Source organism: Poecilia mexicana, unplaced genomic scaffold (genome assembly GCF_051168715.1).
Source record: "Poecilia mexicana isolate PSO_F unplaced genomic scaffold, ASM5116871v1 scaffold_7, whole genome shotgun sequence".
Lineage (NCBI taxonomy): Eukaryota > Metazoa > Chordata > Actinopteri > Cyprinodontiformes > Poeciliidae > Poecilia > Poecilia mexicana.
This window is the reverse complement of record NW_028263376.1, coordinates 22,073,488-22,090,236: the sequence shown is the minus strand read 5'-3', so window position 1 is coordinate 22,090,236 and position 16,749 is coordinate 22,073,488. Positions and strand designations below refer to the sequence as shown.

General features: G+C 43.0%; 1 protein-coding gene across 1 annotated transcript; it reads right to left on the bottom strand.

Moving 5' to 3' along the window:
* Positions 1–3,766: 3,766 nt before the first annotated feature.
* Positions 3,767–16,339, bottom strand: brpf1 (bromodomain and PHD finger containing, 1). The gene is made up of 16 exons (XM_015006304.2): positions 16,067–16,339; positions 13,448–14,235; positions 12,592–12,781; positions 12,218–12,505; positions 11,577–12,094; positions 10,772–10,961; positions 10,527–10,658; positions 10,286–10,414; positions 9,689–10,076; positions 9,114–9,416; positions 8,752–9,003; positions 8,513–8,660; positions 8,146–8,279; positions 6,729–6,844; positions 6,463–6,617; positions 3,767–4,815 (listed from the first exon to the last, which is right to left on the bottom strand). Exons 2-16 carry the CDS (start codon positions 14,188–14,190, stop codon positions 4,632–4,634), a joined length of 3,870 nt encoding a protein of 1,289 aa, XP_014861790.2. The 5' UTR covers positions 14,191–14,235; positions 16,067–16,339; the 3' UTR covers positions 3,767–4,631.
* Positions 16,340–16,749: the final 410 nt, after the last annotated feature.

Genomic DNA, 16,749 nt, shown 5'->3' with positions numbered 1-16,749 from the left:
GGTTTACAGTCGTGCCATATTGGCCTTGACTTATAGGGTTTGCAGTTTCCATTTAAGCTTTGCAATAACTGTTTTACCTCTTAACATACAAAAAACAACAAGATGTGTTTTCATGTATATCCTAGGAAGGTTTTGATTGCAGTATTTTGCTGCTCAGTGAACCCTCACATGACAACATTTCTGCAGAAACAAATACTGAATATAGCCATATATAAAAACTCTTCCAAGAGAAAAATTTAGACAAAGGGTAACCAAAACAAAAAGATGTATGCATTGGTGTGTGTTTTGTCTTCGCTGCCAAACTTTCAGGGTTCATCTGAGGAACACTTTATCTAAATGACAGAGTTTCTCAGAAAGACGGTGAATCCCAAGTTTCTCCCAGAGGCTATAGACATATTGCATTGCAGGTCTGACTAGGCTGTTGGCTTGATATGAAAGACTTATTGTGTAAAAGTTTACCGCTCATGTCTAATTTAATTTGCACAAAAGCATGTGAATGACTAAGACACTTTTTAATACAAAATGAACACATATATCTTAATAAAAACATAGTCATGTCACTCAGAACTGTGGTGGTGTGGCAATAAAAAAGAAAAACAATTGCGGCTTTCACACCCACCTACAGAGAATTTAGAGAGACCAATTAACCTGACAGTCATGTTTTTGGACTGTGAGAGGAAGCCAGAGTACCTGGAGAAAACCCACCATGCACAGGGAGAACATGCAAACTCCATCCAGAAAGACCCTGGGCCAGGAACCAAACCCAGGACCTTCTTACTGCAAGGCAACAGCTCTACCAACTGCGCCGCTGTGCAGCCATGTGCAAATGTCAAGGATTCAAATATTTTCAAAGCAAGACCTCCTCTGGAAAAATCAGATCCCAATTTTATTTTTCTCTACTCAGAACATAGACCTCTAGTTCAGAGGCAATCTGTAAAGAAGAGATCTTTGAGGTGGTCGCAGGAAGTTGGAAAAAACAGCTTTGTTTTGCGAGCCACGTGCAAAGGACATCGAGAACATGAATGACTGTGTGACTGACTATATGCACTTTTGTTTGGACAACCCCATCCTAACCAGTAAGATGTTTTCCTAGTAACAAACCGTGGACCACCATTGACCTAAATAAACTACTAAGCAAGAAATGTAGTGGAATTTAGTTGACTTGTGGTCCACTACACGCCTCTCAACATAACCAGATTTGCATGTCCCAAACAGTGACACTTTGCAATCAACCAGCACTCTGAGTCAACAACAAAAGTGCTGAGTAAATTTCTCTTGTTTGCCAACACACAAATGCATTTGCCTCACAAATATGCAACTTGTAAACATAACGGTGATTGTATTTGCAAAAAAGGTTTCTGGTAGTGAAACATTCCTCAAAAACAATCGTTCTCCCCATGTAATTAAGAGGTGATGGAAAAAGTTTAAAGGTTGTAGTGAGAAAAACTGTGTACATGAGATTAAGGCACTTTAAATAAGCAAAAAGTTAAAAAGCTTTTTCTTCTTGGTGGAGTGATTTAAAAAAAAAAAGGGAATTATCTAACTTGTTGGTCTTTTAATCTAATGCGTGTTTAGGGAGAGGAAATGGATAAGAAACCTAAAACGGGTCTAGAAAAAAAAAAAGATAAAAGAGGGACTGTGTTTCTTCGCCATAGCAAAGTCACCTCCTGTATCAGGTGCATCCTGTTAAAACCACATCGTAATACTTATCAGATGTTTCCACACATCTTCTGAGTGTCACAAAACAAACTGAGAGGCTTTAACTGATCATTGGGGTCTTATCACACTTGCTCATCTGAAGGCAGAATCTGTGGCGTGAGGGTCCTCCTTTGGGGCGGGGGATCGCTATCATTTGCGGAAAATCTTATGAAAAAGCCTCGGCTTTGAGGAGCGTGCGTTTGCACGAAATCTTTGTCATCGCAACCATTTGAGATTGTATTGCATCAGAGAAGGCGAGTAGACAGCCTGTGGACTGGTTGTTTTAAATAGGTGTTCAGTCACTGAAAGTCACGAAGCATGAATCCTAAAACAAACGCAGCAGTGAGGTTATTTTAACTCTTTCAAGTACAATGCCTTAGCATGTTTCAACATGGATTTTAACATATTCTCACATTGCATCAACCTGCAACAACCCTTCAGTGGACTGTGAGTGATTTAAAGATGCCATAATGGCATCTTTATGCCATTATGGCATAAAGATGCCATAATGGCATCTTTATGCCATTATGGCATCTTTATGCCATAATGGCATAAAGATGCCATAATGGCATCTTTATGCCATAATGGCATCTTTATGCCATTATGGCATCTTTATGCCATTATGGCATAAAGATGCCATAATGGCATTAAAGGCACTTTAAAGTGCCCTTAAAGTGCCTTTAAGGGCACTTTAAGGAAGTGCCCTTAAAGGGCACTTTCCTTAAAGTGCCCTGACAAGAAAATCCAGATTTCTTTAGTTAAAAAACAATTGAAGCCAAATGTTTACACACTGTATAAAGACAAATAACCACTTTTTTCCTTCACTGCCTGACATTAGACCAGACTTTCACATTTGTATTTGCTAAATTCCAGAATAATGCACTTTTTATTTAAAGTTTACATTAGTACATTCCAAATACTAATGAAATACGTTAGTATTCCATTAGTATTTGGCAGAAGTTCCTTTTAAACTGTGCAGCTTCCACTCAGAAACATCGACTTCGTTGTTTTCATAACCAATTCAGAAGAGAAATTGGGATTGCCCTTCATATTGAAGACATATCTGCACCCAAGACGATGTCTTGAGATGTTGCTCCTACATTTCGACTTATTGATCTCCCTTCATAAAGTTCCAATACTGTTTATACTTGTCAAGACTGATGACTTGAACACAAGGAGGAAGCAGGCTTTTGGAGGTTCACAATCGTCTTCTTCATATCTTGCTTGACATCTAGTTTTTCCATGAGGTCACACCAGGAAGCAGCATGTTCTAGATGTTGCCTTAACGTACACCCAGACATGCTTTCCGTAAACTCAAATGTTGCAAATGAACCTCTCAGATGACATGCTAAGGCATTGTAATCTTTTGTATGATCTTGTATGAAAACTTTATATAATCTTTTGTATGAGAACTTTGTGATTGGAGGGAAATGAGAACATAGGCAACAAATGCTCTCAATATTTTGACATTTAGTAACCAGAAATTGTTTTTGTATTCCTTACCTGATCAAAGCTGTCAACTTTAGTCAGATTTAATGTCAGACAGTCAGGAAAAGAAGGTGTGTCTTTGTGTACAGTGAATAAGTATCTGGTTTCAACTGTACGAAAAAGCAAAAACATTTGCAGAGCCACAGTAAGGACATTGTCACATATGCTTGGACAAACCTTTAAATTTGTCTGGGTCATATTAGGTTAAAAGCTGCTTAGCAGAGTTGAACATGTTTGAGTCTCTTTACATGTCAGATTGAAGGCTGGGTACAGCATTAGCCAACCACAGGGCATCAGATTTCAGGTCATAAACAGTAAAGGCCTTTGATAGAAATGAAAAAGGTTTCCGTCTTAGGTAATCGTTCCCTGAGATGGGAAAGATTATCATGGTCCCTTTAAAGCCTGTGTGATCATGTCGAATACGGCACCCTCAACAGAAACCTATATAAGGATGTGAAAGTCCAATAAATTACTGACTCACCCTTCCACTAAAGAAAAACAAATGGTCCACACAATGGTCTCCTTATGTAGGAGGAGTCAGAGAGGTAGCAGTAACAGTAACCACAACACAAGACCCAAATTTAAAAAAGAACATTATTCTTTTTTTTTTATTTATTAAACTTGTATATTTTTTATGCAATCTGTGTTATATAAAAGTTCTACAGCCGTCGGCCTGTGACTAAGAGACATGGAGACGATCAGTTTAGTCCTCATTATTGACTGATTCTACAGGTCAATGTGACAGGAATACTTGTTTACAAATCTGTAAAAAAAAAAAAAAAAAAAAAAAAAAAAGACCGTGAGATGTGCAGCTGCTGGAGTGACAAACAAAAAGTTTAAAGAATAAATTACAGTAACGTTGATTTGCCTGCAAACAGGCTGCAACAGTCCCTTCTTCTGCTCCTCCGACTCCACACACACACACACACAGGTATGCTTTTGTCCTTTGGAAGGTGAGGTGTGTGTATATTTACTCTACACATAGAACATGCATTTACCTGTTTGAGTGTAAGATTACCTGTGTGAGTGAATGTGAAGAAAGGACATGGGGGAGGCAGAACTGTGTATGGACCATAGTGTGATATTATGCCTGCATTTTAAGTCTGTAAACCATTATTTCACTTTTGTTTTAAACATATACAGACCACGTACATTAAACATTTTGATTCATGATTTGGAACATTTTCTTTTTCATCATCATTATTAGCAATATCCTTATTTTTAATCTTCTTAAATACAATATTTTTTTTTTCTTTACATGTCTGATTAAATATGGCTTAGTGTGAGTGAATGTGTTTTGGGGCCAAAGTAGTGGAGTTTTTCCTTCCTACTAATTTTCCTGCTTGCTTTGTTGTCTTTGTAATCCATGACAAAGGGCTGTGCTCCCTTAATGGATGCATGAAATCCACAAGTTTTGCAGATTTAGACTGCGTGTCTGTTTGCAATCAGTCACTGTCGCTGGTTTCGCTGCTGGGGTCTCCCTGGACTTTGCTGCGGTGTTGCATGGCACGACTGTAGGCCACCGAAACGGATTTACGAATGTTGGATTTCCTGCCCTCAAGCATCTTCTCCTTGTCAAGTTCTTGGTCCACACCAAGCGGCACCAGCTTGGATCGTGGCAGCCACTGCCTGCGAAACACACAAACACACAGGTGCATCTCAATCCAACTGAAAAATCAGTTTTAAACAATGTCATTCATTTATATTGTTTTTAAATGAAACTTGTTCATTAAACGGAGATATTTTTCAAGTATTTAATTTGTTTTATAACTAATAGTTAATAACAGTTCCCAAATTTACTTTCACAAAATAAATTAGGTATGGCAAGAAGAAAAGATGGTTTTTAATCCAGAAATGTTATTTTATGATTTCACATTCGCGCAACAAGGAGGGAAATCCAAAAAGTGAAAGGTAAAAAAATAGTGGTTTTCAAAAACAAATAATAGTAATGAAAAAATATTTATTTATTTATTGCAGCTCAGCAAAGTCATTAAAAATACCTGACAAAGTTCAGAGAGGAAGGGACAAACCGTGTTTCAAAATGTGCTCTAGCAAGAAGGAGATAATTGTAAATTGGGTTCTAGATAATTTTTCATTTCTAAATTCCATACATTTTTAAACATACATTTCTAAACCGCACATCAAATACTTTCCAGTAAATTTATGACAAATACATTTATAGTGGACCACCTTTACATATGGAACCTGCAAAAAAATCACCAGCTGTAAGAGGAAAGGATGGAAAAATCAACAGAAGGTATAAAAGGAGTGATTTAGAAGCAAATGGTTGGATGGATTGACTGTTGCTCTGTGGTTCAAAAGGTAAAGTGTGAAGTTACCACAGTCAGAGATGATTTGCTGCTGGTGTTGTTTCACTGAGTTTCATCAAGGCTCATATGAAAACATTTGATATTTTAGAGCATTTCATGCTAGAGATACCAACTTCATGTTCTAATAGGACGTAGCTGCCCACACTGCCAAAGCTCATGTAGCACTGATACAGTAATTCATGTAGAAGGAGACTTGACCAAGTATTGTTTGTTGCATGGGCATATTTTAGTCAATAAGCTGACAATTTCATAATAACAACCCCATCGTGACAAAATATTCTGGGGTTTCAGAAAAACTGAAATTCAGAATTTCTTAGCTCTAAGCCATCATAATGAGCAGAAATAAAAGCTGCATATGTCATTCTGAGCGCACTAAATTGACTACGAGTTTCATTTTTACTGTCTCAATACTGAAATAAACGAGCATTTCTATTGAGATGCAGATGTACGTGCATAAATTAGCATATTGTGCTAGAATCAATATTAGTGTAATTAAAATGCCTTTTCAAACAAAAGGGGTCTTTGTCTCCTTCAGCAGACTTCCTGATTCTTTGCAGAGCGTGACCTGGAAGAACTTCAGCTAACCTTTTAAGATGAGAACGAGGAAGGATTTCAGCGCACGAAGCCGTCACCCTTCTCACGCTTCGTTTTTCCTCCTGAATTAAAGCAGTGTACACGATGACCTAGAAGAGCAGGTGCTCTTTCCCTTGCCTTGTATTCTCAAAAACCACGTTTGGCCTATATCTGCTACGCGTTCTGTCGGCTCACGCTTCGCAGCGCGAGCGCTGCAGCGCCGCTTTGAAGTTTCTGCAGCAGAGTCATGCACGATTCTACGCCCAGTCACAACCAGGCCTGATTCGCTTGCAAAACAAAGTTTGACCCGTATCAGATGGAAGGTTGCAAATGTCAGCGAAACGTTTGAAACTGCTGGATTCAGAACACTGACCAGGTTCTTTTGTTGTCGAAGAAGAGGACGAGGAACAGGTGCTCCCGGGCTTCTTGGGTCATTTGCTCCCCGAGTTTAAGCACGTCTAAAGGCGGTACGGGTATTGGGACTCCGCGGTGGAACACGCCCTCCCTGGGCATCTTTGGGTCGATGATCTGCAGGTGAACAGTGGCGTGGATGACGATTAAACGTACATTCACTATAGACGGGTGAAGTCAGGTTGCTTTGATGCAGCTCTCAGGGTTAACACAATTTTTCCATCTCACCAGAGCAGGATACGAAGGATAGCCTCTGCACTTGGCCCAGACCAGATCCAGAGCTTCCAGAGAAGAGTAGTCGTCAGACGTCATCCAGCATCCTGACCGGTCCCGGCCACGCACCACTGACAGCAGCAAGAAAAGCCAGCGTTACGCCATTTTTATTTTCTCAGTACAATGGGCTCATATGTTATCTCATTGTCTTCAGCGTTTACTACAAAACAAGTACTTTCTGTTCAAAAGGAGTGAATCACCTTCTCATTGTGAAATGTGCAGCAGATTAAAAACGTTATGTAAACCAGATAAAAAAATGTTTATTTTTTTGGAAGCGGCACAATTCAGTGTTTCTCAAGGTGAGAAAAATGTCTTGCTTTTTGGTGGAGCATGTTACGTTTCCTTCATTCAGGCAACAACTGCAGCAGGTGCCATACTTCCATGTAGCAATCAAAAACAGGAACAAGATGTGCTAAGTCTTGTTTCCTGTACACCCAACACTTCTTTAGCCCAAGGAAACTAAATAAGACAGGCTGACTCTTGCCGTTAAACCGTTTCCTGCTTTAAAAAAAAATGCATCACTGCAGAAATCCCCAGGTTTAGATATGAACCAACTAGTTTTGATTAAAAAGAGCTAGGACTTTTTTATTTTATTTTATTTATTTTTTTGCTACTCTTAGATTAGAGCAGAATAAAACTTTGTGGTCACATTCCTGGTAAAAGTATGAATATCCCTTGAACTTGGGATTTTATGTGACAGCAGTAGGAAAATAATAAATGATTTCTAACATTTTTTAACATTTTTATTTGCAAAACAGCTTGACCCTCAGTCAGACTGAACAGGAATTTTCAAGTCAAAGCGCACAACCAGACTGAAGATGAAACAGTATAGATGTCTGGAAGGAAGGGCAGAGCAGACTTCATTCCTTCAAGAATCTGTGCTTGCAGCAAGATACTGCAGATCATCTACAAGTCTGTTGAGAAGAGTGAATCGTCTTCTGCCAGCAATGGCCTTTTCTTGTTGGTTTTTACAAACTACCAGTGTCCAAGGTGTTCTCGAATCAACCTGAGTCCTTCCTAGATCAGCTCCACTTATACAGAAGGTAACTACATACAGGATCACTTTATTCACCAATAGGTGAGTTCAAAAGGATTTTATTTGAGGGTAGAGGTGAAGAGATGGGGAACTCAAATGCAGGCCAATTATGCAAGTACTCTACTGGTGGTGAAGCATTAAACTCTAAAGCAAAATACTAGTTTAGGTTTAGAATAATTAAATTAGAAATCTGATCAAGACTCAGATTAATGTCTCCATCAAGTCTTACAGTAATCTGACTCTCAAAGGAAATGAACTGAAACAACATTTGAAACGTTTAACACCTTCATGTGCGCTTTGCAGGGTTTCACAGCGTGTGTGTGAGGATGTGCTTACAGTGCGAAACGCTCCGTGATCCTCCAACTGAGTAGGAATCATTTTCTGTGCCCGATGTTTCCTCACTGCTGTCCTCATGGAAGGTGGAACGAGAGAACGACGCCTTTCCTCTGCCTTGCTTTGAGGGCGTAGTGCTGGGGGAGGAAAATGCAGGAAAAGCACGCCCGTCAAAACTCAAAGCTAAACCTAACAGAGCTTTTCTTCAATGAAAGGCTCTGTTAGCGTTTTCTTTTTTTTTTTTTTTTGAGAAGAAAGCACTATACGATTTGTGGTTTTGGTTTTCACTTTCTATGCTGTTGTTCATGAACCAACAGCAACACATGGGATTGTGGGTACTTTAGATCAGAAGCGCTCGCGCATCAATCACCTGGTCCTGTCAGAAGCGGCGCTGCTGCTGCTGCTGGTTGTGGACTCTGAGTCGGAGCTGGATCGAGGCAGACGGGGCTCGTTTCTGTACACACGGAAGCTTTCAGTCACAGGCTGGTTTCCTGTATCAAAGCCGTTGCTCGGTAAACCTGAGGGTAACACACGGAGGCAGTGAGTCACTCTGTGACGCAGGAACTGTCACATGATTAAAGGCGCAGTGGCGGCCACGGTGCGCCGCACCTGGCAGGAGGTCATCGTTGTCGCTGTCGCTGTCGGAGCTGGAGGTGCTGTGCGGGGTGCGGGGTCTCTTCCTGGGCCTGCTGCTGGACAGCAGGGGCAGCTGCGGGGGCCCGATGGGGCTCTGGCTCACCCCTGGCCCGGCGTAGCCGATGTCTCGGTTCTTCGGCGGGCGCCCCGGTCTTTTGGGAGGTCCGGCCATTTTTTGGTTCTTCTTGGAGAAAAGCACAGAAGTCCGCCGGCCAACCTCGGGAGCTGTGGAAGATAAAACGCGAGATAAAAATGGCAAAAGATGAAAATAAACATTTTGTCAGGAGAATCGCATTACACGTCATATTAATATTTCAACATTCCTATAGACATACCCTTTCCTCCAATCTCCTGGCTGCTGCTCTCTCCCCCCTCGTCATGGTGTCCCGCAGATGAAGAGTGATGCGGGAGAGAAGAACTGCGATCCCCCGCCGACTCACGGCCCCCCATGATGGAGCTCACCTCCCGCTGGTGCGCCAGCTTCCTCCGGATCACACTGATCTCCTTCTTCAGGGCTTTGGCCCTGCGAGACTGGCCGATGCTGTGCTTCCCGGAGTTGACCTCATCAAGGCGCGCCTGCAGGTAATGCAGCTGCTCGTCCAGCGGCAGCCGTCGCCTGTTCTCTGGCAGCAGCAGGTCTGGGAGGGGCAGGGAGAGCAACACTTACAGCTCGTCCACCAAAAGGGCAAGAAAACGCTCAGGTTCAACAGCATAGGACTAGAGCCGTCATGTGAATCGTCTCTAATTGCAATTGAACACACTTGTTAATAGAAAATGCTGTTGACGACGTTCATGTGGAGAACAGAAGCGGTGTGGATAGCCCAGAATCTTTAATGTTTTCGAACCAGTGCTTTGCCAATTCTCCTGATCACAATAAGCCAAGCAATTAAAGCAAAAGGTGGGAGCTTACCCTCTTCATTAGAGGACAAAGGTCTGTCTCTGTCCTGTTCCCTGTCCCGCTCTCGGTCTCGGTCTCTGTCTCTGTCTCTGTCTCTCTCCGGCTCACGTTGGCTTTCTGGGCTCGAGTCTCGATGAAGATGCATGCCCGACTCATAATCGAAGCCGATCCGTTCGGCCTGGCGCCTGGCCGCTCTGAGGACGACGGCGCCCATCTCCCTGAGCCGCAGGGCGGCTCGGTAAAACACCGTGTCCTTGGCGTTGTACTTGAGGCAGTTGTTGACAATGAGGCCAAAGTCGGCCTCGAAGGCCTCGAACGTGAGGTAGCGATGGGACTCCAGCAGGTTCCACATGGTCTGGAAGTCCATAGGAGTGTCAATGTGCTCCAGGTAGTCCGGCACCTGTTGAACGGAGGGAAAGGCTCGGGCTGAGGAACAGCCTGATGGAAAAGTCTCCACCAGCATCATTTAGACGTGCAATTCTAACCTCTGCGCTTGCAACTTTAAACCAATATCAATGCAGCGGCATGGTCTAATTTTATATGTGCAAATAAAGAAGGAAAACTTTGAATGTTTTATTTTGTTTTTTTTTTTTCTGTCAGCACATTTACCTCTTCGAGGGGAACAGGCTCAGTGAAAAAGTTGTTTGTGTCTCTTTCCTGTAACTGCTCCAACGTACTCCTGAGAAGCACCAGGAAGGGAGTGAGCTGCATCTCCAGCGCCATCTGCTGCACTTTAATCTAAACAGGCACAGTTGTACACCTGTCAGCTGCGGCGGATAAACCGACATTCATGCATACACAATTTTATTATCACAATAGTGTAAAAAAAAATATCCGTTCTGAGCCTCACCGTCTCCCTCTTGAGCTTCTCCCTCTTGCGGATGAGCTCCACCAGCAGCCTGGCTCTCTCCAGGTCATGTCTCAGTCTCTGCCAGGCCTTCAGCTGCTCCTTTAAGGCTGTCTGTTTCTCCTCGCTGTCCCTCTGAACCACAAATGTGATGGAAAACGTTAAACAAATAACAAAAACCGTATTCATTTTAGTTAACGGGACAAACCCTCCGCCCCAGACAAAGAGCAAGAGGTGGACATGTTTACAGGGGGAAGCTGCGCTGCGGGCTGCGGTGGATGCGGCTCCGCGTGGCGCTGAGATGGCAGGTGGGTCTGGAGCCGCCGCAGAAGAGGAACGCCGTTTCGACTTTGCCTCTTCAGCGTCCAGTAGCTGTGGAGTCGCTGCATGAACTGACTCTTCCTGGGCACCGTCAGATTACTTGTGATTTTGCTGAGTCTGCAGAGAAGCAAACACTAATTTACAGCGTCACACAGGAGTATTCACGCTCCCTTGAACTTTATCGGTTTGTGACGTTACCACCGCAAACACTTTACTGGGAGTTTATGTTGCAAACCGACACTAAAGAGCGCTTCACTGTGAAGTTTCATTTTAATTTCCTATAGAAATTAAAATGAAACAAAATGAAAAGCGTGACATCTGTAGTCGGCTCCTCCGGATGAATGCTTTAATCGAACAACCTTGTTAAAGTAGTTTCATGGGCATACGCCTCAACCAGATTTGTAAATCTGAGATTTTTTGCTTTTCTTCTCTGTGATTTGATCTAAACCACTGCTGTTCTGGGAGAAGGTAAACTTTCACCACGGCCTAAATTATTTTTGAAGACTTCCTCCTGTTTTTAGCTCCTTCAATCTTCTCACCAACTCTTAGGGTTGTGAAGGTTGCTGACCTCTGGTCTATCTCATAAAATCCCATTAAAATAAGTTGAAACTTTGTGGTTTTAATTTGATAAAATGTAAAAAAAAAAAAAAAAAAAACATAAGTAAACTTTTGTAAGACAGAATATACAGTGACAAATATAATTCTGCCAGAGCAGGTGAACTGCACATCTACCTGTGCGGAGGTATGCAGGGCACAGACACCACTGGTGCAGCAGCTCTCCTCTCTGCCAGGATCTTCCTCGCTCTCTTCATCTTCAGCCTGGATTTGGCCTTCGCCCTCTTGGCCCGCTCAGAGCTCCAGCCCTTGGAGTCCTCGTCCTGGCCGAGGCTGGGCTCGTCGTCGTCCTCCAGCTCCCCTTCGCTGTTGGACGAGCCCATGCTGGCCCCGCCCACTCCGGCGAGAGGCCTGGCCGACCCCGGCGGCGTGTGGATGTCGCAGTACGCCGTCTTGCGCACGCTGAACGACGTGCCGTTAGCCCCCGTTTCTCTGACCGGCTCCATCTTCATGTAGAGGCCTGCCTGCTGGGCACAGGTGACGTGGAAGGCCGTGTAACAGTTGGCTTTGTGGCACTGGATGCAGGCGCCTGAGCCACGCTGCTTGCAGATGTAGCAGGTGAGCTTCCAGCGGGCGGCAGGGATGTGCTCGATGCTGTCGATCGGCTCCAGAAAGACCGTGTTTGCAAAGCAGACCTAGGAAATGGGAGAAAAACATTTTTTATTATTGGGGCAACATGAGAAACCAATCAAAATCTCTGCAGTTGATTTGCAAAAAAAATAAATAAATAAATAAATAAAAATTTAAAATCGCTTCACCTCCGGGATCCAAAGCGCACAGACTACATGAGCCCAGCGCCCGTCATCCGTCTGTTTGAAAGCCCCGCCCTTATTAGGACACAGAGCACAGTCCACCGCTCTGCTCGGCGACTGCAGGCAGCGCCGACACAACCACTGACCCTCTGGGATGTAGGGAACGCCGTAGCATTCCTGGTGAACCGCCAGGTTGCACATGTCACAGAACAGGATGACGTTGCTGTTCTGACACTCGCCGTCATTGCAGATGCAGCAGACGGCGTCCTCGTCGATCAACGTACTGGGGTCTGCCTGGGGGGGACGAGCAAACAGAACGGGTCAGAGTTCAAATTCGCAGGTGAATGCCTGTAATGTCTTTAGCATGCGAGTTCGGGTACCTTGTTGTGGCTCTCAAAGTAAGACTCCTTTTCTAAGCGGTCCATGAGGTATTCAAAGACCTCCTGAGGGATCGGCGTCACTCCGTCACGTCGCCGTTTGTCGTTCATGATGCCGAGCCAGATGTAGTCCTCCTCGTCCATGTCGTACTCAACCTCTTCGTCAAGCTCTTCCACAGACTTCTCAATGTACCTGAAGCCCGGAGGCAGACAGAGGAGGAAATGTGGGCAGAAAGAAAAATCTATCACAAAACGTTTAAAGCTTCTAAATGGAATTACTAAATATTTAAACACGTTGTATTAAAAAACAAACCCATAACTTGTTTTTCTTCACTTACGTGAAATCAGACTTAACTTTTGCTATTTTAGGCCAGTTAGGATTACTAAAATGATTACAAAAGTTACTTGTAGTGTTTGGTCATAATGATCACAGTGCTCGCAAGCCCACAGCCTACCACATGTGGGTGTAAGGTTGTGTCAGCGTCACGTTGTGGGGGCACTTTGCTGCAGTAGGAACTAGCACACCTCACACAATAGATGGGATCGTGAAGAAAAAGCGTTTTCTAGAAGAGTGAAGCAGCATCTCAAGACATCAGCTTGGTCACAAATGGATACATCACATAAACTACATGGATCAAAAGGCAGTTCTGCCAAATATTAAGGAAATGTATTTAAACATCTGAATTCCATAAAAGATTTAAAGTCACCCTCATTATTCTGACATTTGATAAACTGAATTCTTTTGAGGAAACCTAACTAAAAGTGAAAAGTCTAATTTTATTTTTAGACAGTGAAAAAAAACGAACCTACCTAAGCCATTTAAATATTAATGAATCAAATTACAATCCTAGTTGCACACCTGTAGTAGGATAAAGTCCGAGTAGGGGCGTCAGGTCTTTCTTGGTCCAGTTCTCTAAACACTGCTTCTGGAAGCTTGACAGCAAGACCGGACTGCGGGTTGTGATGGTGAGACGAACCGTCCTTCTTCTTATCTTTACTTTTATGCTTCCCGGTCTTTGGCGTGGCTTTACCACCGTTAGAGGACGGGATATCAGAGCGGTCCTTCCCGCTTCCTCCGACTTCACTGCCTCCAGCCCCACTGTCACTGCCGTTACAAACCCCTCCTCCAAAACTGCCTGCGCCGGACGGCGGTGCGTCCTCGGCATCGCTGTCTTCCTCGGACACCACATCAATGTTCTCAAAGATACTGATGCGGTGAATGCGTCCCTGAATCTCCAGCTCCACCATGCGCTGTGCCTGAGCGTAGGTCATCGTCTCCCTGCCAGGGGAGTGAGAATGGTCTGACCGGTTGGGGCTCCCAGGTGCGTTTCCTTCAGGACTAGGTCCTCCACCTCCGCTGCCTCCAATGTCGTCCGGGTCCCCCGAGGCGGTCAGCGAGGCACGAGGAGGGCGGCCCTTCCTCTTCTTCTGGGGCACAGCGGGAGCAGGAGTTGGGTTGTCATGGTCATAGTGGTAGAGGTGATACTCTATGCCGCTGTAACTCTTGTAAACCTTACGACAAGTCTCCACTGGACACTCATACGGCGGCTTTGTGGCCCGAAGATTATGACAGAATGTCTTCACATCAAAATCTAGTCCCATGGTGCCAACAACCTCTTCAGGGGCAACTGAAGTTCAGCTTTACATCTGAAGAAAGAAAAAAAACACAAATGGAAACTATGACTTCAAAATAAATGGAATATAAGGCTGCACAATATCAATATGAGCAATGGGTTGGGTTGTAATTGGCTGATATTGTTTTCCTCAATCTTTTCCATTGTTTCCATTATCATCATGAACCACTGTGTTGTGTATATTCTGTTAACAAAAACTGATGCAATTTTTTTGGCAACAAATGTCTATATTTTTTTTATGACAAAAACTATTTTAATCAAGCATTATGATGCAGTGGAAATATAGCGTGGAACAGCAATTAGAAACTTGATCTTTGTACGCATGTTTGTGTATTAAAAAATATAAATCTAACTCAGGTGCATTCTCAGATCAATAGGTGTAACGTTGATGTAAGGGAATTATAACCCTCAAAGACACTAGGGCCTAAAAAATACATTTCTCTATGACTACTTAATTCAGTCAACTAAATTTACAGTACCTTTCGTCAATTAATATGTAGTAATGTTTGGTTGACTAAAACTGAAATGACTACAACTGATCACAGTGTGACTGAAAAAAAATCCCATTTTAGTCAAGCGATTATGATAGAAATTACATGAGTTGTCAGAATTAACTCTGGGGTTGGGTCTGTGATGCACAGATGATCTGATCTAGAGCCCACTGACAGCTGGAATAGGCTCCAGTTACCATGGAAACATAGAGGTTTATAGTAATGCTAAAAAATGAAGCTTCCCCATTTTGCTATTTTGTAATTTTCTTTACAGTATGTAACAGACATGAATACCATCAAATACAATCTAATAATTAATCTATACTGCTGTCACATGACCAGGAAATAACCCTCTAAAAATGTAAACACACTCCAACAGGGAAACAACTTATGTTTCCCTTTTACCCGGTGACAGGTGCCATTCAGGTCAACAAATAAAACGTTTAAGCAATAAAACAATCAGGAAAACGTCTGACTGTGAATTAGCACATGAGCTTCGGTTTGGCTAGGGGGAAAAAAATTAAAAATCAACTTAATTCAATTGTACACCGCGAAATATACAGTAACTCGGCAACACAACCATCTAAATGCATGCTAACATTAGCATTCTGGTGTTGCTTCTCTCCAACAATGAACTACAGTAGCAGGGAGCTTTAGCCAACCTGCTAACAGTTAGCAAACCACGATTTCTACAAACTTCCAAAGGAGCAGAGGAATAAATACTTTACAGCCTTTACAAACAAACAATCCAGACATTAAAAAGCCGTTTAAACTTTAGCTCAATACCTTATTCCCGTTGGTAACGTTTAAGGCTCGTGCGTTAGCTAAGCTCACGGAATAAATGTTAGCTAAACAAAGGTAGCCGTTCCACAGCCGTTCCAGACCGTTTCGGTAAGAAATAGTAAGGACTAAATCCAAGAACAGTGTCTGAACTGTTCTCGTTGTAAACATTCAGACCAAGCGTTTCCCTCCATAATCACCTCACCCTGTGGATTCCAGAAAATAACAGCAAACGTTCGATTTCATGAAGTTAGCGAACTGCAACAGTAAGTGTGGTTGGGTCCAATGCCGAATCTTACCAAGCGCCACAACTTCATTCATGTGAGATTTTTATTTCGGCATTAATATGCTTTGGTATTGTGATGTAGAAAAAAGGCTGGCGTGCTTATTTTGCATAATAAGGGGAGCTACCCGCGTCACTGTCTTTTCAGGGCACAGTGGGTTATGATGGATTACAATAATTAGCACAGGATCACAACTTCAGCAAGTTTCTGACCGTGAAAATGTGACCAAAAGTAACCCTTAAACACCAACACAACACTTCCAGACTGATACTTTATTTTCAACACTTACTACTCCACGTTCTTCAGGAAATACTGCGTGCTTCGGACACCTCACAGCAGGTCAGGAGGGTTGCAGGTCGCTTTTAATTCATTAGATAATCCCAGAGGAGAGCGTGGAAGGCGTACATGCAGTAAAATGTTTCATGAAACGGCATAACATCCAGATAGTTTCATTGTTTGTGCAATAATGGAGGAACTCTGATGAACAAAAGGGGGGGACAACCATAGCTGTAACGCTGCTTGGCCGTAGACGCGGGTTGACACATTCACTACGCAAACCAGAACGATTTTACATTGGACGAGACATAGGGACGCAATGGGCGGAGGTTTCTTCTGTGATTGGTCGGAGGAATTGGAATGCGTTTCGTGATTGGTTGATAGAATCAAAATAGTTTGCACACACATAGTAATGAGCTACCTTTGCTGCTTAATGAGTCTATCTTTGCACCGTCCATTCCTGCTCACATAACTGATATATGTGTAATCTATTTTCTATAACCAGTGATTTTTTTTTACAGGGTCGCACGGGGGCTGGTACATGTTACCATCGGCCATTGGGTGAGAGGTGGGGTACCCTTAAACAGGTTGCCATTCGATCACAGAACAAGCAACCGTGAATACACATACTGTATCCTAGGGCAATTGAGAAATGCCAATTAAATTAATAGCTATGTTTTTAGACTTTGGGAGGAA